Source organism: Ursus americanus, chromosome 2, assembly GCF_024610735.1.
Source record: "Ursus americanus isolate L20-20 chromosome 2, mUrsAme1.1.p, whole genome shotgun sequence".
Classification (NCBI taxonomy): domain Eukaryota; kingdom Metazoa; phylum Chordata; class Mammalia; order Carnivora; family Ursidae; genus Ursus; species Ursus americanus.
Window position 1 is genome coordinate 68,568,517 of NC_142128.1, and position 21,854 is coordinate 68,590,370.

Below are 21,854 nucleotides of genomic sequence, written 5' to 3' on the forward strand. Positions count from 1 at the left end.
TTCAGCTTGGGCGGTGATCTCAGGGTTGTGGGATCGAGCCTGGAGTCACCCTCCACACTCAGTGTGGAGTTGGCTTGGGATTCTCTCTCTCCTTCTTCTTCTGCCCCTCACCCCACACACTCCCCAACCAGCAATAAATAAATAAATAAATAAATAAATAAATAAATAAATAAATAAATAAATAAATAAAATCTTAAAAAAAAAAAAAGAAACAAGACACAGGAGGGGTAAAGAAAGTTTTACATATGACATCTTCAAAACCAAGAAATAGCATATGTTACTTTCAAAGTAAAGGATATTTTACCTCAGCCTTCAATCCATAAAGTATTTACTGTGAAATGATCCATGTTAACTCTGCATAATTCTTCTCATAATTTACTTCAAGTGAGATGAGAGCCTAACTACAAAACATGCAATTTTCAACATACTTTGCATTATTTGAAGTATTCGAGGTTGAAAAGTAGAACTCTACAACTTATCTTAAAAGAAAGAGCAAGTTCCAGGAGTTTTTATTGTTTGACTGACAGAACACACAAAACCAGGCAGAGAAGTCCCCAAGGAAATGATGGTCACGCTTCATTGTTGTTTGCCCTTTGGTCCTTCATCTTCTAAGCATTTATTATATTTTATTTTAAAGATATCCCAGACATTTATTTTTATCACAAATGCAATCCAAGTGTGAATAAATAAATGTATTATCTTTTAACATCTGCCCCCCCCATGTTCCTTTAAATAGAAAAAAAGAGCTAAGTGTCTCTTTAAAGCCTAATTGGCCGTAGCTGTCCCACCTATGGTTTTAAAACAGACTGTAACTTATCTTCTGAAATTCCTTCTTGAACTACAGCTCATTCTGTTACAGAAATCCTGGGAAAGAAGTCCTATTGATACTGTCGATAGTCTCCAAAAGGTGAGGGTGGTAACTGGGCTGACGGCAACTGAGAAGGGTCTTCAGCAAACTGAGGACCTGCAGTTGAGAAAGAAAAGGATCTTAAAAACCACCTGAATATTACACAATTAAAAAGAAGAAGTCTTTGTAGAGAGTAACTCAATCAACTCGATCAAAATACTGTGCTAGCTGAGAGCTGTCCTCTGAATTTCTACTGCCTAATTTTCATGAGAGTGCCTCCAAATTTGGTAAAACATGACAGCCTGGCTTCCCTTATGCTCCAGAATGAACAGCTCTCAACTGTTATGCCAGGAAAGTCAGATGGATTAATTATAGCAAGAAGTGAATGCAAGTTTTTAAAGCAACTGCTGTAACAAGCTGCTATAAAGATGGGAAAAATCTCACACCTCTTGACATATTTTTCAGTAGCTATTTAAAATTATTTTCACAAAGTTTAAGTACCTTAGTCATGTTTTAAGAGACATCGGTAATCCGGTTTATACAACCAATTAGAGAATGAGTTCTGAAATGGGAAGACATCCCCTCGCTTGCTGTAGAAAAAAGTCTTACAAAATTTAGTTTTCAAAGGATGGGAGGGCCTGTGAACTAAGAGAAAAAAAAATGTGGGTTTTTTTTTGTTGTTGTTGTTTTAGATTTATTTGAGAGCGAGAGTGAGCAAGCGAGGGAGGGTGTGAGTTGGAGGGCGGGCAGAGGGAGAGGGAGAGAGAAACTTAAGTACACTCTGGGCTGAGTGAGCAGATGGACGCGGGCTCGATAGCACGACCCTGAGATCAAGACCTGAGCCAAAACCAAGAGTCGGATGCTTAACCGAATGAGCCACCCAGGCGCGCCAAAATACGCGGTTCTTAAAAAAAAAAAAAAAAAAAAAAAACTTTTATGGGAATAATCACAATTATTTTCCTCAGTGAAACTAAAGCAGACTAAAACATAACTGTAAAGAAGAGAGAAAGAGGGCAGTGGTAAAATTCCCTGAAGCTTTCCAATGCTTCAATCCAATGATATATATATTTTTTTCACTATAAAAGCATTATCTGTTTATTTCAGAAAACTAGAAGATACTGGGTGAAACAGGTAAACCAAAGATAACCGTTATTACTTAGATACAGTTTTACCTCATTTTTTCCACTGTTTTAAAAACTTTTTCATGTCAGTTAATTAGAAAAATATGATTAACTCTTCAAAGATTTCCCAACACAGCTTTTCAGAAACACATCTCCTGTCTCAAATAAAATGCACTTCTTTTAAAGATTTCCTCTGAGGAAAAAAGGCTAAAGCAAAGTAACCTCGACTAATTTCTATAAGACAATGTAACTTGGGGTGCCTGGCTGGCTCAGTCAGTAAAGCATGAGACTCTGGATCTCAGAGTCATGAGTTCGAGCCGCTGGGCAAAGAACCTACTTAAAAAAAAAAAGAAAAAAGACAGTGTAACTGATGTTTTTGTTATATGTTTCTGATTTTCTGAAAAAACGAAACCTTTCTGATGTTCTATGTGAAGCCTTTCACACTAAAGTGATAAAAACAAACTAAAAAGCAAAATTAGGATGTGCCCATCAGAAGAGATTATTAACTCAGAAGTAATGATTAAAAAGCAGGAACAGAAGGTGAGAGGATCCAGGAGGTCCCCAGATCATCCCTGGCATCTATGGAGCAGTGTGTTTGACAACTGTGCCAAAAAGACACTGTGAATCTCTTGCTAGGCGCCTCAGGGAAATCAAATCAAACTGGGAGCGGTGATCTCTTCCTAACTCTATGCTGAATCTTTTCCAAGCTCCAAAAATAATTTTCAACCTGTGTCGCTATTCGGCCTATTTCCTTCCCCAAATGCCAGGTCAAATTTTTCCTACTAAAATCCTCATGATTATGTTTTTGCTTCTTTACAGACAACTGAAGTTTCCTGCAGTTACCAGAAGGTGCACAATTTAACAGCCGAGCAGATATTACATGACCATGTAATGATCACTTAGCCCACAATTTTACTTTTCCCTATATATCAAATAAAAGGAACAATTAGCAACAAATTATTTTACCAACTTGTCAGAAAAATTTTCCCTGCCAACCGTTCAGTGACCCTCCCAAACATAGCCACTTTCTACCACTCTATTTCATTCTCTTCAAAGCAAGCAACACGATCAAATCTCATTTACCTGTTAACATGTTAGTTGGTCTCCTCCCACCAGAATTTAAGTCCTTGCTTACCACTATACCCCAGCATCCAGAACAATGCCTACATACATACATGTACAGTAAGAGGTTGTGATAGACTGCCATTATTGTTACACATCTGCAAGGACCTTCCTTCGAGAACTTCCAAAATGACTGGCAATTTCTTAGAATAAGCACATGAGCACTGACAAAACCTGAGAACTGTAAGAAAGATCAACAGCGAACCATCTAACCAAAGCATCTTGGTTACTGTGGCTAAACACAATAATCGTATCCACATCTACATTTTCAAGTAGAACCAGGGCCTATTCTCATAACCCTCACTAACCATGGCAAATGTAAAAATCACACATTACCACATTTTAGCAGAAAGACAGGTTCTCTCTAAATATCAAGAGGCCATTCCAGTGTTTGAGCTACGGTAGTAAGCAGGAAGAAGACTCACCATTGGGAAATTGTGCAGAGGCAAATCTTGTCAACAAGATACCAGCTCCTTCAATTAAAGCTAGGAGAATGCCACCCATCGCGGCTGACCCAACCATAGCCACTGGTCCATCTGAATACATTAAAAACAAAGAGATTACTTTACCAGAAAACTAGTTTAATATAAGACTTAGTAAAGGAAAGAGCTGTGCATATGGCTACCTGCTACCCTCATTCCCAACCCTCCTTCTCACTGGCTAAAACCAGGTGTCAACAAACTAAGGCCCACAGGTCAAATTCAGCTCATTGCCTGTTTATGTAGTTTTATTAGCATAGTCATGCTCATTCATTTATATAGTCTATGGCTGCTTTCATGTTACAATCATTGAGCTAAGTATTTGCTAAAATATTTACCATCTGGCCCTTCACAGAAAAAGTTTACTCATCCTTGGCCTAAACCACTAACCACCCCCCCCCCCCAAATTCTGGGTTGCTTTCTGTCCCAAAGATCCAGAAGATGGTTCTAAGCTCTTTATTCTTAACAATGCTATGTGGCAGGTATGACTGTTAACTCCAGAGTACCGACGAGGAAACTACAGCTGGCACAAAAAGTTTGGCAAAATGCCTGGTCACACACTACCAAATGGCAGAATTGGAACTTGAACGGCTCTTAACCACTGTATAGGTCAGAACCTTATGCTCTCTCATTCTTAAACGTTCCAAATAAACACATACTCTTCCTTTTTCCCCCCAAATCACCATATACATGGAAACTAAATTAAGCAATGCTCAGTTTTATTTATTACAGATATCATTAAATTAAGACAGATAAGGTTTTCCAAAAATCTTGCTTTTACTAGTGTGTCTATAATGATTGCTTACTTTTTTTTCTTTTTTAATAATGATTGCTTACTTCTTGCTGCCAGTATGGCTCCTGTTAAGGCACCACTTGTGATGGAGTTCCAGGGATCTTCTTTCCCTCTGACTTGAACCATACTGCAGTCAATCATGGAAAATAAACCTCCCCAAACCGCAAAGCTACCTATTTTATTTAAAAACAAAAGAAATTTCATTTTTTCATTTTGTATTTAAAATATTATAGTCAAAAATAACTTTAAATAACAACACTATATTCTTAAAACTCTCACGCTCCAAATACATGCAAACACAAGTTCGGATAAGCACTCAACAGCAGTCAGAATACTTATCTTTCCAATAAAGTGTGGGTTGTATTGTACCAGCTTGAAAATTAGCAATGGCCCAAAGCCTAAAAGAAATAAGCCAGGCCTAGAAGAGTCAGGCTAAACAAATCCAAATCTCCCTTTCAGAACAAGTACCTCTGTTTAAAAAGCAATAAACACAGCAAAGCCACCCGCTTCTTCCCTCCTTCTCCCTTTATAGCTCTACCTTAGCTCTATTTTTTCTTTTCTTCATTAAGTGTCACTGAGCATATACACACTCTATACAAATCACCCGCAGAGACACAAAAGAAAGCCAGCCATCCCGGAATGTATTCTAGATGCAGGCCAATCATGCCAAGGTGGCTAATGGATGCTACAAACAGAATTATGGCACATCAAGGGGAGAGAAATTACCTAACCTCTCTCTCCTTTCTAGTCTTTATTCCTTGAGCATGAAACTAAAAACCACATTAAATCAAATTACTTGGCACTTAAACTCTTCCTAAACACAGTAAAAATGTTGTCAAATAAAAAACAAACACCCACACATACACAAGAACACACAAAATTTTAGACAACACCAAGATTTTAACTGTCAGCATCTCTGGGTGACGTGACACGTGACTTAATTTCTTCGTGCCTGCTTTATTACCCAAATCCTCTATCATGAATGCACATGACTTGCACTGTATGAAGAGTTGTTATATTTATTATGATTAAAGAAGAAAAACTGCCCCCAAAGAGCCCGAGTCACTTTATTCTTTACCCTCTGAAATCTCAAAATAGTGGGGATATGTTAGTAAGGGCAATACATTGGGTTCCAACAAATGTCAGAACCAGATCGTTACCAGAATCCTTTTTCAGTTTTCACATTATCCATTAAATCTAGCAGATATAACCAGATGATGTATAGCATAGCCCTCGTTTCTGGTCCAATACTAGATACCACATACTACATAAAAATAAACTAGTAAACTAGTCCTTTCCTCTAACTCGGTAATTCTACAGCCTGGGAGAGGTCTGATGCCTCTATATTAGAACTACCTCACTAAATTCCTCAAACAAGACTCTCCCAATCCCTCACAAGAGTCTGAAACCTGCCCATCCTCAGAGAATAACTGCCGGAGTAAGCTCTGGTTACTGATGAGACTGAGACTGAGTCCCAGCAGGGCGAGGAGGCTGCCCAGTGTGAGGAGCCAGAGGCCAAACAGGGTAAGAAAGGGGCCTCAGCCTGGCACAGAGCTGAGTATATCCATGTGAAAGGGCGGCGTGCTGCGAGGTGCCACAGCCCAAGCAGGGCAAGGATGGAGGTATTCATATAAAGAGGGAGAAAGTAAGAATAAACTCTATGTGGCTGGATTGGAATTGAGGTCCTGGTATAAACTCATGATTTTCAATATGTATGTAATAATATAGATATAAATTCGGGTGTGTGTGTGTGTGTGTATATATATATATATATATATATATATTTTTTTTTTTTTTAAGACTTTACTTATTTGACAGAGATAGAGAGACAGCCAGCGAGAGAGGGAACACAAGCAGGGGGAGTGGGAGAGGAAGAAGCAGGCTCCCAGCGGAGGAGCCTGATGTGGGGCTAGATCCCAGAAAGCCGGGATCACTCCCTGAGCTGAAGGCCGAAGCTTAACGACTGAGCCACCCAGGTGCCCCCAGGTATATATATTTATCTTGTGGTTAGTGTGTGTTTACATATATACATATACCCTCCCAGGCTCTATTACCAAGAAGGCCTGGGAACAGCAACACCCCAACAGCAAGGATACGCTTCACGCCCAGATTTTGGCTTCTAAATACCATTCTCAACTAAAAGGAACCAGAGCTCTGTGGAGACAATGGCTAACTCTATGGTTAGGGCACGACAAATACAAGATGAGCCTGGAGTATCTTGTTCCGAAATGCAAAAGATGCTTGAAGAATGATGGGGATGTGTCAAAAGCCCCCATGAAATTTCCTCTATGAAAATATAAGGCTCTTCAGGACACAACTATGATTTTCCCATGTTGCCTGTCCGCTGGATTTTGACTGGAAAAGCTCAGTAAATGCTCACTGAATTAAATTGAAAATGTCATCCCAGCATTTTTATAAAGCAAGACACCATAAAGACTTCTCAATGTTTCCTTAAAAAAGCCAATCCCGAAGATTTGTAATAAACAATCCCAATTCACTCATACCACAACTTAGTCTTCCTCTATTTTTACCCTGAGTGTTTAAATTTAGAATTTAGGGTTACAGAAAAGTTGTGAAGATAGCACAGAATTCCCATATATCCCACATCCAGTTTCTCCAATTTCTAACATCGTACATTTCCATAGTGCATTTGCACAATTAATGACCCAATATCAATACAGTACTAAGTAAAGTCCACACTTAACTCAGATTTGTTTAGTTTTTATGTCCTTCTGTTCCAGGATACCAAATTACATTTAGTGGTCACATCTCCTTAAGCTCCTCTTGGCTGTGACATTACCTGACTGTTTTTTTAATCCATCGAGAAAGCATTATTTGATAGAAGCAGCCTCTTAAAAGACATAAAAACCTGTATGACTTCTGCATATATTGGGAGTTCAGGGTTCGGTGTGTGCTTTAATACTACTATCATTCTTGAACAACACGGTAACCATTAAAGCAAAGGAAAATCAGTCACTATTTACTTTCCAGGGGTATAATTATTATAGAGGGAAAAAGAGATACACCATCACTTCAGCCCTCACAGCTTCAATTTCCCCATCTGGAAAATGGGGATAATTATACTTACCTCTGGTGGTGGTGTGAGGATCAAAATAATGCTGTAAAACCCTTAGGAGAGTGCTTAGCACACAGCAAGCACCCGATGAACGGCAGCTCTTAGCTAGTCTTCCAAAGAAAAATACGCTAAAAACAAAGACAGGACTATTTCTTCTGTCACACAAAATTACTAAGGAATGACTAAAAGAATTTAGTCTTTTTCATGTTTACATGGTCTCTGCAACCTGACTATCTTTGTAAATGAATATAGCCTCCAAGCTTTTATTTATTTATTTAAGAGAGAGAGAAAGAGAGAGAGAGAGAGAGTGAGTGTGTGTGCGTGTGTGTGTGTGTGTGTGTGAAAGAGAGAGCATGAGATGGGGGACGATCAGAGGGAGAAGCAGACTCCCCACTCAGCAGAGGGCCTGATGCGGGCTCGAAGCTGGGACTCCAAGATCATGACCTGACGTGAAGGCAGATGCTTAACCGACTGAGCCACCCAGGCGCCCCACCTCCAAGCTTTTTTATCATCTCTCTTCTCCCAACTTCTGAATAACCACGTTGAAAAGTGTAATGAGTTCTTTTCGAATTCTGCACTGACCTCTGCACAACATCCAAAGCCTAACCCCGGCGAGGAGCCTGAGCAGCACCGTCAGTTCTCTCTCATGAAACCCCGATCCTTCACATCACAGTCTCTTTAGCTCTGTACCACCCCAGGAGCTACCACTCCTGACTCTCACAAACCTAAGCTTTAAACACACTGTCTTCCTTTTGGATAAGAGGAAAAAAGAAAACAAAACCAAAATACCACTGAGCGTTTGAAGGACAGAGACAAAATTTTCAAATGAATGGATGCAGCAATTCCAGTTAACTTTCCGAATAAACCATAAATCCAGAAGAACTTACAGAGACAGTAATTTCTAACAAGCTGTTAGACTGAACTAAGCTTCATCTTCAAACGAACAAGAAAAGATATTCTTAAGTACAAATGGAAAAATTCTGCTTACCTCCCAACTGTGGAGCCCTGGTTTTAATAGCCGTCAAACTCCCTCGTAGTCTGTGGTTTACTCCCTATAAAGAAGCAACCAAAAATACAGTAGAAGTACAATACATTTCCAGCCCACTGATAGGCCAACCGGTGATATTAGCAAATCCAGGTTTCAAGTGATGATAAAATAAGACCATTCACCTACTTACCACTGGAGAATTACGAAAACCTTTTATTGCTTGAAAGATACCACCACCTATGGTACCCATTGTAAAGGCCCCACCACAATCATCGACAATTCGCCAAGGGCTAAGAACAAGGGAAAAAAAAAAAAAAAAGATGACCGTATTTCTCATTTATGAACCATAAAATTTTTCTTTGCTAACACAGTAATCAATGCAACAGATTCCAATGCAGGGCCCACTGCAACCAATAAAATAAACATTTAGACGCAAGGATTCTGAACATAGCTGTATCTATTCAGCTCCAAGCCATAAGGAATGGAACTGGTTTTAACTCCCTACTGTTAACAGTACTTAATTTTCATTTAATAATTAGCACATCTATTAACAGTTGGGCACTGAAGAAAAGTGAATAAACAACTATGTAGGAAATTACATTACAATCAATGCTGATCCAATCTCCCAGGGATCAAAGTAAGCTCTCCAGCTGCAGTAAAATTTAAAGTTGAGATGCCACCAGCAACCCCCCCCCCCCCGCCAAATGAACATTCAATAGGGGCAGAGGGAGACCAATTTAAAAAAATTTTTAAGTTTGAAATTCTTTCTGGGTTTATGGAGTCCCATTAGCACTTGGAACTTTAGTTTGTATTAGGGCCATTTAACACACTGGAATACTCTAATCTCCAATAATTAGAGGTTATATTTGTAAACCCAGTTTCCAAATGTAGCAACCTAACTTATACAACACAATGAAATCTGAATATGTGATCAGAACAGAACTACTATTCTAGGAATCTGGCTTATAAAAAAGTCTGTGAATGGTTAAATTCATTTTTTAAAAAAGATTATTTATTTATTTATCTATCTATCTATCTATCTATCTATCAGAGAGAGAGAGAGAGAACAAGCAGGGGGAGCAGCAGGCAGATGGAAAAGCAGGCTCCCTGCTGAGCAAGGACCCCGATGTGGAACTTCATCCTGGGTGACCTGAGCCAAAGGCAGATGCTTAACCAAAGGTCACCCAGGTGTCCCTGGTTAAATTCATTTTAGACCCACTGTAACCAAAAGCAATTTATTTGATTTAGTCTCAAGGGTGAAATGCCACATAATGAACCCATGGGCAATCTACTTGCTCAAGTAAACTTGTGAATTCAGTGTAGTTGCTGCTGGAGAATTTGAATGAGTAATTTCTGACTTTGGTGGACAGGAATACAAAACCTTGCAGTCAAAACATCATATTCTTTTTCAAGTATAGTACAAATCAGGATCTTGTACAGAATGACTATCTCATGCAGCACACAGTCCAACTGTCAGCAAGATGCTTTCGGGCCTTGCTAACCAAGGCTTTCTTTTGTGATCCTAAAAGCAAAATCAGCAACATCTGGGAGTTTGTTAGACCTGCAGACTCTCAACACTTTACCCAGGACCTAATGAACCAGAGTTGATAGTTCAACACGATCCTAGGTGACTTGATTTCACTTTAATAGTTTAAGAAGCAGTGCTTGAGACTAAAAAGGATTAGGAAATTGCTTTAAAATGGTAGAAACACTAATAGTAAGTATAGAGAAAAGACAAAGGAGAATGAATTAGCGGCTCCCTCTGAGTGGTGGGTCAGTATTTAAAAGATCTAGTCCAAATGATCTTATTAGTTGGGGATTTAAAAAATCAGTAAAGAACAGCAGGATTCAGATCAGAGAGCAGCCAGAGTATTCCAAGAGAGATATCTAAAACAAAGGCAAGATGGGAATAGTTTCTGAACTCTGGCTAAATCAAAATGTTCCTGCAGAGAAGGGATGGGCTACACAAAAGGAAAGTTGAAGCTAGACTCTAAGAGAATGGAAGGGCACCTGGGTGGCTCAGTCTTTAAGCATGGGCCTTGGCTCAGGTCGTGATCCCAGTGTCCTGCCTCTCCCACTCCCCCTGCTTGTGTTCCCTCTCTCACGGCGTCTCTCTCTGTCAAATAAATAAAATCTTAAAAAATAATAATAATAAAAAATAAAAGAATGGAAATACTAGACAAATGCAGGTAACACAAGTAACATAACATGATTATCATTTATTAAGTATCAACTATGTTTTAGATGCCTTCCATGGAAGTAAGACCTATGATTTTCAAGAAAGTTAGGTTATTCTCCAATAGAATCTCTAAGTTTTTAACTTTGTGAAAAAGAGTATTTCTGTCTCCTCTCCATTTTACAGGGGAACAGAGGCTCAGAGATTAAGTAATTCGCCCAAGATCATATAGGTAGTAACCAACACAATTTAAATACAAAATGTAGGACTCCAAAGCTCCAAATCCTTTCCATTATATCATATGGACTACGGGTTTTTGAAAAGAAACATATGGTAAAAGGAAGCATTAAGGATGACTAAGTCCATATGATGTATTAAAGGGGGGTGGAGGTAAGGAGAGCAATTAGGAAGCTATTGCAAAAGGCGTTAAGGATGCCAGGTAAGAATGTGGCAATAGGCATGGAAAGGCAGAGTTATGAAACAATTCAGACAGCATATGGTGTACATGTTTGGAGGCGGGGTGGAGGAAGGAAAAAGATTCTTATAGTTTGAGCTTGGAGGATTTGAGAAAATGCTCTTACCAAACAAGGCAGTACAGAAGATCAAAGCAAGTTTGACTACAAAACTAACCAGAAAACTGACTGTATTGCTTCAGGACATATGTACTAAAAGAAAGCAAAGGTACCACCTAATCAATCAGTAGATGAAAACTCATTATTCTTATACCATCCTTAATTCAACAAAGTTAAAAAATTTATCCTTCTGCCAGCCTGTGTCATTATACCATATCCAACAGCAGCTGGTAACAACAGTCTACAATGTGCTGAATTCTGCATGTGTAAGCACAATTTAGGAAGGGGGATAATTACATTTGGTAATTTTAAAGAGCCGGGAGGTGCTGAAACATGCCCTGTATCCCACTTCATTAAAAAAAACAAAAACAAAAAAAAGGCACAAAGCAGGTAACATGGCTACTGTTGACAAGGTAATAATATAAAGTCCCAGGCACTTTCACAAAATTGAGGACATCTGCTTTTGCTTTAGCCCAATAAGCAGGTGATTAATCCAAATAACAAGATTTGATTTCTCTCTTAAGACCCCCAGAAGCCTTAAATTTAGGCAACCTGAGACCTCTGACAGCAATTACCCGTTTTATAACTATGTATGCGCCTGATTTATTCATGATGTTACTCTTTGAACCCCTAAAATGGTGACCACAGAGACTTCACTCGAATATTGAATACATGAATTTCTGTTCATGGTTTCTCAAAGAACACATGCTACTATCTCTATTTTCCAGATAATCCTCGTCGCACTTCTCCCCCAAGGGGGAATTCGAAGGATGAAAACGAGGCTCCTGCCTACAGGTGCTTATCCAAGCCCTTTGGATAAAATCTCTGTTCTATACATTTGAAATGGTTCGCCCTGCGGACACATGTCACGATACGAATAATGCCTTAAGAATGGCATCCCCCTCAGAGGCCTACTGTCCATTCCTCAACACAGGAACTGAGCAAAGCGAGACATGGGGACGCGTCCAAGGTCACCTCAGCAGACAGACAGGATTATTATGGACCCCGCACAAGATCAACTATGCCCTAGGATGGGAGCAGGTTCCGAGGCTCCATCAAGCCCAAGCCTGGCCCTCCTCATCCAACGCAAGGTCACCAAGGTGCCGGGTTGTTGGCGGCGAGGCTGCCACACGCGACCCGGGGAACACAGGGCTGGTAAGCCGACTGGCTGCTCTAGACGGCGCTGCCTATGATTTCCAAACCCACGTCGACAAGCCTGCGACTGAGTTCAGCTTGCACCTCCGGGCACCACACAGGGGAGGACGAGGACCACAGGCAGAGGGGTAGGAGGAATGCAAGAAGAGTGGTAAAGCTCACCAAGGCTCTCGCGCGTACTCCTCCATCTTGACTCCACCTGCGCGAGTGATGCCGGGCAAGTTGGGCGGAGCCTGACCCCAGCGGCGGAAGTGATCTCGAGAGGAGGGCGTTAAGGTCTATGTGTATTGGTTCACCGTTTCCTCCCGCAACCAATGGGGGCCTGGACTTCAGGGCAGCGTGGGGGCGGGGCAGAGACGCCGCGAGGCAGAGGTGGCCCCGCTTAGGTCCTCGAAGGCTACGAGTCTGGGCTACGTGGACCGGGAGGAACCTGATGGCGAGGAGTTCAGGTTACCGGGTCACTGAAGGCTCCGTAGACCGAGATAAACCTGGCATCATTCAGCTAGGGTTCACCAAATTTCCTAAATACATTTCTTTTGTTTGTTTGTTTTTAGTACCTTGGCTGCTAGTTGGGAATTAATATTAGCTAATTCACGATGGTTTGTGAAACTCTTAACCAACTACACGGAGCAGGAGCAGGATTAGGACAGACTGCGTCAGAGTCCTTATAGTCACAGTGCTTGGAAAGTGATAGATGTTCGATAAATGCTTTTGAAGTGAACTTACCTGGGCCATCTTGAATGCGGTGACCAATTTGGGGCTGTCAATTGAAGGGACAAAAACAGGACCGCTTCCTGTGCACCCTCTAAAAGATCACCAGAAGATGTGAGGGTTGTTTAGCTCAGAAAAGAGAACACCAAAAGGATGGGAACCCATCGACCTCTTTTAGCTTATAGTCCACAAAACCTCAGTGATGTGATGTCTGTTAAAGGAACTCTTCTCTATTCCTTTTGAGATTGACTTTAAAATATGTATATATTTAGGGTGCCTGGGTAGCTCAGTTGGTTAAGCGCCTGCCTTCCACTCGGGTCATGATCCCAGGGTCCTGGGATAGAGCCGGGAATTGGGCTCCCTCATCAACAGGAAGTCTGCTTCTCCCTCTACCCTCCCCCCCTTGCTCTTGATATCTTTCACTCTCTCTTTCTCTCTCTCTCTCTCTCAAATAAATAATTTTTAAAAATATGTACATATTTATTTTATGGAAAAATTAGTGCAGTTCATAGGGAACTGCAGTGAAGAGAGGTACCCACAAAATCTTGAAAATAAGGTAAGCAGATAAACTAAACCCTCCACAGAACTGAAGATTGTCGGTAAAGTGTATCCTTATGTGAAAAGAACACTTCACACTAGTCATCTGATTTTTATGTGTAAAAAGTCCAAGAAGTCTTTTTGCGGAATGTGACTGTAATTAAGAATCTTTAAATCTAATTAATTGCACGGGCTGAAGAGAGAATGTAGGAGATGGGCAACAAGAGGAGCCAGAGAGCCAGAATTTGATATTTAGTCAGCATCCCAGACCTAGCGGGTATGAATATTTCAGTATGTAGACATTGGCATTCTCATGGGGCAAGGATATTTTTTTCTGTTCTCACCAGGACCCAAGTGAAGTATTCCTTAGCTCTAGCTACCTCCCTTTGCTCTTATTCAATATTCATTATGCAGCCTTCTGATTGTTATTTTGTTTCTGAATAGATTTTCCTTTAAGAGAGAATTCCCTGGCCTGTGCTCAAAACTATTCCTGTCCACTTGGTAGTTATACTAGTTTATGCATCTGCCTCTTGTGACCTGGATTCTTTTGAATCAATCACCAGGGATGGTGATAATACTGAGTTTGTGAGTTTACAAAGCTGAGGGCCAGACTCTAGGCTGTGGTTTCCAGCTCACGCCATTCTAACAGTCCCTATCTGAAAGTCCATTTCTGTTCTGGGAGGCACTGCTCAGATGGCCAGCGAGCATTCTTAGACTTCTCACTCTTTGCTTTCTTTTAACTGCAACAGATAACAGGGTGTACCAGGACATTTTGGGCTGGGTAGGGCCTTGGACTTAGCCTTTGTTGGCCAGAGGGGGAAGATGTCACCCCTCCCTCAAAAATATCCATTTTCATCTGATGATGAAGAAAAGAACTTGGAAGAAAAGAACTAGATACTCTAATCTCCTCCTAGTGAGTCTGAAAGATGTTTAAGGAACGGTCGTGGCCCTCACCGAAAGAATGGTCAAAGACATGGAGGAATGATGGAAGAAAGGAGTGGGGGTCCTTGGGAGAGAAGTCACAATAAAGGCGAGGGGAGTTTGAACTGGTGATTCAACACAGCAGGGTATATTGGTGAAAGTTAGTGTTCTGGGCCCCGTTGGAGACTGTTGCTGGAACCCCCTGTGATCTAGGTCCTCTGGGTATTGCTTTGGGGAAAATAGCTCAATGTGTGAACTAAAAGAACTGTGACTTTGGGGCCTGTTTTGCTGTGAGATTTTCCTTCCTACAAGGGGAAAAGAAGGTGAGATCAAGGTAAGGAACAAGGCGAAGAAAGGGAGATCATCCCTCGTGCCTCAAGGAACCACCTGGATGGATGAGCTCCATGAAGTAGCCAAGTCTGGCAGGGCACTGGTGCCTTCTTCCCCACTCTGAAGTGATTATCCACCCCTGCCATCCCCCACAGTTAGCTTTTATTCATCTTTCACTCTTGTACAGTCAGACCATTCTTGGGGGAGGGGCCACTGATAAAGCCTAAGGTTGGCGAGAGATGACCATCTGATAGATATCAAGGGTGCACAGGTAATGCTGAACCAAGAGAGAAACTAGAGGGATTATAACCCAAGTCAATTATAAGACCCTCACTCTGTGCTCAGGATTGTCCTAGTTTTAGGATTAGGGTGGAGAGAGTACACAAAATATTGGTATGGTTGCTACCCTCTGGGTCCTCAGAATGTACTTGGGGAGAAAGAATGCACTCTTGAGGAATAGTTGGGTCAACATAAAATGCCAAAATGTGTGACATAGAACATGGTTAGTGCTCGAGGCACTGAGAGGAGAGAGGGAGCCCTGGGGGTCTGAGTGTGCTCACAAAATGTGTGTGATCAACTGGCATTTAAGCCACGGTCTGAAGAATGGTCAGATTCTGATCGGTGGGGAGGAGAAAGGCATTAGAGGTAGAGGGAATGACAACAGCAAAGGTATGGGCAGGAACTGGGTGGGTTGCTGGTCTCACAGGAGAATAGAAAGACTAAAGCAGTGAGAACAAAGCTATATCAAGTGATAAAGTTTTAGGGCAGAAGATGTAGAGAATGACAGAGAAGCAAGGCTGGGGGAGTAAGCTGTGTCAGGAGCAGTTCTCCAGGGATCTTTCATCTGTCTACACATTTAGAACTAACGTCCTTCAGGTTCTGTTTTAAGAATGTTTCTCCAAGCCTTAGAGAGCTAGAGACAGGGATTTCCTCTGGAGCAGTTTTAATTACAGGATAGTAAAGGCAGAGATGGCTCCCTTCCCTCATTGGGCCAGATTTGTTTCCCTTCCAGGGTAATGAAGACATATTAGAGTTTTATCTCCTGTATTAATATAGCTGAAGGAGTTCATTCTAGAAGGATACAGTGAGGTCATAGGGTAAGGAGGAAGCCTGAAATAACTTTTGTGGGGAGTGTGCAAAAGAATAAACCACAAATGAGTAAAAGAACCAGGAATGCTTCTTTCTACACAGACCCAACCTATGGAGGAAGGGGGTTGGCCATTTTCAGAATCTGCCCCTCCCAACCGCTCAGTACCCTTGAAGTTCCTGGACCTACGTAGGTTGAGCTCCATTGAGCCAGAAGCTGTGGGAGTCCTAAAGAGTTTTGTCTACCCAAAGGTCACAGGCCATGTATGCGGTTCCAAACTCCCCAGTGCTGAGACACTCAAGTTGGCATGGACAAGTGAGGCCAGCACCACAGCCGATTCTTGGGTCTAGGGATGCAGTCTGTGCCTGGCGCCTCTTTGATGGGCAGAGAGGTTTTAGTCAGGGTGAGGGGGGGGGAGGCAAGCTCTTACGTCTACCCTCTTGCCCTCCCCCTTGCTCTCCTTCCAGGGGGAACATTAGTCTGGCGAGCATGGTCTCAGAGCTCCCTTCTACTCATATCCACTCATCTCAGGAGTGCTGGGCCAGCCCAGTGGCTTGCTTCCAGAGACGAAGTCTGCTGCTCTAGAGAAACTCCCAACGTCCCCCCCCCCAGAAGAGAACCAGTGTGATTCTGTAAGGACTAACCATACGTTGAGTGCTGACAATGTGTCTGATGCTGTGACGCGCTCAGCATGCATTATCTTCTCTAATCTATTTAACAACCCCATTACCCTGTGCTGGAGGCACTTGTTTTCCCTTCAAGTGGGGACTTTTAATGTCCTCACGTTCCACTTGGGGCCCAGAAGGCTCAGAGAGGACAAATAACTTATTCAAGGTCGCACATCTCAGATTTGAGCCCACGTCATTTGACTCCAGAGCCTGTGGTCTTATCGGCTATCCCACACTGCCACCCCAGATTCCTGAAAATGTGCCTTTCCTGGCCATCCAGCCCAAGGAAGAGCCACCCGAAGCATCAGTTAACTTGGCTCTGGTTCCCTATGCTCATCATGACCACCACCACGTATATGGCTACAAGACTGGGGGTCTCTCTTTCTTCCTTTCTCTCCCTTCATCCTAACACCGTGCGGGGTAGGCTATGCCAGAATCCCCTGACACTCAAGATGTATTTGTTTCTGATGGAAGTGGCTTCTGAGCTGGGGTAATTATTGCCCCCTACAGAGTCGGGGGGCACTGGTCCCTCACTGCAGGAGCTGGAGGAGACTGTGCTCATGGGCTCTGTGTTCCCGAATCTTCCGGACTCCACTGTGATGCCTTTCAAGGGAAGACTTTCAGAGTCTGTGAGCCCACAGTCCCTGGGGACCGAGGGGGCAAACAGCTTCGGACTGAGTCATATCAGAAGAGCCAGCTGTTTGGAATTGCGGAACCCGAGGCAGAGAAGATGCAGGGGTTTGTCTGCAGAAACATTGGTTAGGAGGCGATGAGTCCTGCCTTGAAGTTGGGAAGCTCTGGATTTATTTTCTGAGTGTGTTCCCTGAGCAGAGACCACTGGCCCCAGAGAGAAGGCCACTGAGACCAGATGGTACAAAGGCTGCCCTGGGGTTGAAGGCGGTAATTTGCATTCAGGCCCTGACTGCTCTTTGGGAGGAGTGAACACCACTGGCAAAAAGCCTAAGAAAGAAAAATCCTTGGAGGCTGGAAAGAGAGCTGCTCTTAGTGGACTGGGGACTAGAGGTTGGCCAAGACGGTTCCAGAGCCAGGGATCCCAGGATATGATGCCTCTTCCAGAAAGCTCCTGCTGGGCAAGAGTGAGAGTGAAGACTGAGTGACCCAAGGAGGGGCTGGAGTAGGGGTGGGGTTGGGCTAGCGGCTTGTTGGCAGGGGTAGGCAGTGTCCTTTCCATCCAACAGATCAAGCTAAAGCCCATCTCAGGCTAGCTCAAGCCCTTTGCTATACTCTCTGGGCTGCCCACCCTGACTGCTTCCTACAAAATAGAGTCTAGCCACTCACTGTCTCATGTGTATGTTTGAACCTGATGTTCACTACAACCTTACAAGGTTGGTACCACTGCTGTCCTTATTCACAGATGATGAAGCCACGTCTCAGCCACGAGACCGGTGAGTAGCAATACCTCAGGGCTTTTGGCCTGGAGGGCCCAGGCTGAACTAGGAAACCATCTTGCTCTCCAGCCTCCCCTGTTGTGCTTCCTTACGGCCCCTGGACTTCTTTTTTGAGGCATTTTGTAGGCTTTTAATTTTTTAATGACTTATTTGAAATTATTTATCTTCACTGATGGAAAGTAAGCTGCAAGAAGGTAGGGGTCCCATTGACTTTTCTTTTCCTTTTTTCTTTTCTTTTCTTTTCTTTTCTTTTCTTTTCTTTTCTTTTCTTTTCTTTTCTTTTCTTTTCTTTTGTAGTTCCCACACCCAACATAGAGCTTGAACTCATGACCCTGAGATCAAGAATCACATGCTCTGCCAACCGTGCCAGCCAGACACCCCGATTTTCTATCCTTAGTTACATGCCTTGCCCTTAGGACCACGCCTGACACATAGTAAGCACTCAGTAGATACACGCTTCCCAGCTCACCGATAGAATGATGACTGCCTTTTAAAAATGACAACCTCCAGGGTTCTCCAAGCCCATCTTCCACCCTGCCTCTCAGGCTACCTGCCTCACCTCTGCGCTCCAGTCCCGTCCGTCAGTGCCATCGCCTCCTCAGCCTTAACCTGAAGCTGGACTAGTGGGCATTAAAGGCAGGGCCAAGTTTTTGTCCCAGACGATCCCTGGACTCAGGAAATGCTGATCAGGTGACTGTCTCTCTCTGGCTTAGGATGGAAAGACGCCAGGAAAGATCGAAGCATCTACCCTGATGGGTTACACCAGGGCTTCTAGAAGGGATTTTGTGGCAGGAGGGGGGGGGGTGCAGGAGATTGAGTGTCTCTGTGACTTGTGCAGGCAGCTTGATGGATGAGCAGTGGAAAGCCCTGTTATGAAACATGCCAGGCCCGCTGCAATAGTATCCCTCCCAACAGCCCAGAATTATATTTCCCTGAAGACACACTCAATCGTGCCCTGGATTTATATGTGGGTGGCAGCCTGCCGGCTCCTGCTCGGCCCTCCCCAAGGAGGTCTATGTACCGATGCCCCAGCAGGGGAAGAAGCAGATGAGAACCAGGGAGGTTTGAACCCTCTTCCCAAGAGCCTTGGTGCTTCCTGGAAATGGACAGTCCTTTAAGAGTTCCCTGACTTGTGCGGGTCATACTTTCACCCTAAACAGCCTACCAGTTTTCAGTTTGGGTACACAGTGAAGATTTATCCCACCCCCACCCCCCCAAAAGTGGCTGAGCCTCTGATACTGGGCGCTCAGGTTCTCCTGCGCAGAGAGAATGGGTGGGCGGGTAGTTCGCGTATCTTTCCCGCGGCTGTAAACAACCGGGAGTCCCCCAGCACATTACCAAATACAGTAGAAAGGAGGCAGTGGACCCCGCACCGACCACGGCAACATCCAGCCGGGATGCAGAAGTCAGATATGAGCCTGAGCAGGGCGCGCCTGGGGCCGGCCTGTTTCTGACCCCCCACGGCCCGGTCCCCGCTTTTCTGGCTCTCCTGTGGCTCTGAGCAGCTTCTGCCAGCCTCTGCATTTTTGTATCTTTTTCTCATTGCGTGGCCCCCTTGTCTTTAAAAGGCTAAATGCTCTGTACTAAATTTGGTCACACAGAGCTCCAAGATTCCCTGGAATGTCCTCAAGTTTCAAACAGCTCTGACAGCGAGGCAGGCCCGCCCCCTGCGTGGGGATTGGCTTCTCGGTTCAGGGCCCGGCAGTCGTCAAGCCTCATTGGCCGCGGGTTAGAGCAGCCCGGGTCCACCAGCCCTGGGCTGGGAGCAGGCTAACAGTTAGCGCTCGGGCACCTGTGGCACTGCGGGGCAGGGCGGAGGAGCCGCGTCCTCTATCAGCTGGGGGTCTGCGCCCAAGCCCACTCTGCTCCGTCCAGACCAGCCTGTGCCTGCCCCTCACGGCCCCCCAGGACTCCCGTAGACCCCCGCCCCCCAAGAGCCATAGCCCACTTTGCCAAGATGTCCAAGGTAGCCAAGTACCGCCGGCAGGTGAGTGAAGACCCCGACATCGACAGCCTGCTGTCCACCCTGTCTCCCGAGGAGATGGAAGAGCTGGAGAAGGAGCTGGACGTGGTGGACCCGGACGGGAGCGTTCCCGTGGGCCTGCGGCAGAGAAACCAGACGGAGAAGCCGCCGCTGGGCACGTACAACCGGGAAGCCATGCTCAACTTCTGTGAAAAGGAGACCAAGAAACTTATTCAGAGGGAGATGTCCATGGATGTGAGTGTGCAATACGCTAGAGGGAAGGGGGGAGGGCAGGGAGGGGAGGGAGACCCGAACTCGTGACCAGGATGCTTCTGTCCTCGGAGGAAAAGGTCTTGCTGGCAAAAGATGTAACAATTCAGAACCGATTACCATCCTCTGAGCGGGCAGTGTGAACCTCTTTCCCATAATTTTTGTTCCAAAGCACAAGTTGGCTCTGTTGGGAGAACTCAACATCCCGCAGTAGCAGACAGGGCTGCTGGTGGAATGGGAGCTGGAGAATGTCCTTGAAGCGTTCATTGTCAAGTTGACTCCATCCTTGGCCCCCAGCACTTTTTTTTCCCCCTGCACATTCATTTCATCCATTGTGGGGGAGGGGGCAGAGGATAGAATGATGCTTGCAGTCTCTTGGCAGCCACCCCAGAAAAGAGAGTCAGGCCTCCTTGCAGAACTGCTCATTTTGAAACCCTCTGGCCCTGTGGGCAACTCATGGCACATAGACCATCTGAGGAGGCTCAGCAGCAGATGGGCGTCCCAAAGCAATGGGAGTCAAGGGTCAGGGGTCTGTGAGGTGCGAAATGCATCTTCACCTGATGGCTTCGGTTTCCCTCCCAGGGAAGCTGGGGTTTGCACTTCCTAGACGAACATCTTGAGGGAGCATCCCCTCATTTTGGTCATAAGTCCTTTTATAAGTCAGCAAGTCCCCTTTGCTGGGGCATAAAGATATTTCCCAGCGGGGTTCTGCCTTGAGGGGGAGACAGAGGAGGGGCAAGGGCAAGCAGGGCCGTTCTGGAAACATCTGCTGACGTCTAGGATGGGCTTTAAGCAAAACCTGCCTTTTGTTTTCTTGGCTTGGCACGGAGGACCATGTATTCGTATGTGAGTTTTCTTGGGGCGAACTAGACTAGCCTCCACCTGAGTGTGACTGTCGGAGTTCCTTGTCCGCTGTACAGAGGGGTTAGTGGGCAAGCTGTCCTCTGTGAGCCGGTTCTTACGGGCCACGTCTCTTGTCCTTCTGGATTCTTGCATGAGAAAGTTCAGTCTCAGTTCTTGTCCTTTGTTTTAATTCTATGGAAACCAAGACCCAGAGCTTCCCGTGATGTGTTCATCCTCCCAAAGGAAATGAGAAAGGCAATAGTATCCCCCGGAACTCCTGTGACGTGTCTGGCTGGGTAGGAGATTGTCCCGGACACTAGTCACAGAGCACGTTTGCGGACACAGCCCTGGCTCCTTCAGTGAAGGGATGGGGGAGGAGGGGTGAGGGAAAGTGAGATAGGGGAACTGGACCTCTGTCTCTGTCCCTACCACCCTGGGCCCATGTTTAAGGCGTCACCAAGACGCTGGGAGTGAGGGGAGTCAGAAGGCTCAGGAATTCATTACCCTGTGGGCAAGGGGATCGCCTCTGACGCCACTCGGATAATGACGAACAAATACTAGAACGTTTACGGAAAAGATGAGAGGATATAGGGGACTCCCTGTGAGGGCCTGGTACTTCAAGACAGCTATCAGGACATGTCACGAAAGCCATGCAGCACACCCAAGGCTTTGGCATCTCTGTAAATCCCCCACTTGGACCCCCGACTTTCACTCTGGGGCCCGGCCCTCCTCTTCCCTCACTCCTAGTCCCCAGACTCTGTGCCCAGTGGCTTCTGGTATGCAGAA

At 44.4% G+C, this 21,854-nt stretch overlaps 2 protein-coding genes across 2 annotated transcripts in view; one reads left to right on the forward strand and one right to left on the reverse strand.

The window, feature by feature from the left end:
* Nucleotides 1-475: 475 nt before the first annotated feature.
* Nucleotides 476-12,561, reverse strand: TIMM17A (translocase of inner mitochondrial membrane 17A). Its single transcript, XM_045787672.2, has 6 exons — nt 12,492-12,561; nt 8,617-8,716; nt 8,427-8,490; nt 4,407-4,535; nt 3,516-3,626; nt 476-964 (listed from the first exon to the last, which is right to left on the reverse strand). Exons 1-6 carry the CDS (start codon nt 12,515-12,517, stop codon nt 879-881), a joined length of 516 nt encoding a protein of 171 aa, XP_045643628.1. The 5' UTR covers nt 12,518-12,561; the 3' UTR covers nt 476-878.
* A 7,172-nt stretch (nt 12,562-19,733) lies between these two features.
* The window catches only part of LMOD1 (leiomodin 1), a 39,295-nt gene continuing 37,174 nt past the window's right edge, over nt 19,734-21,854 (forward strand). The window contains exon 1 of the mRNA XM_045787673.2: nt 19,734-20,210. Within this exon, the coding sequence (XP_045643629.2) occupies nt 19,950-20,210 (261 nt within the window). The 5' untranslated portion in view covers nt 19,734-19,949. The remainder of the gene's footprint in view (nt 20,211-21,854) is intronic.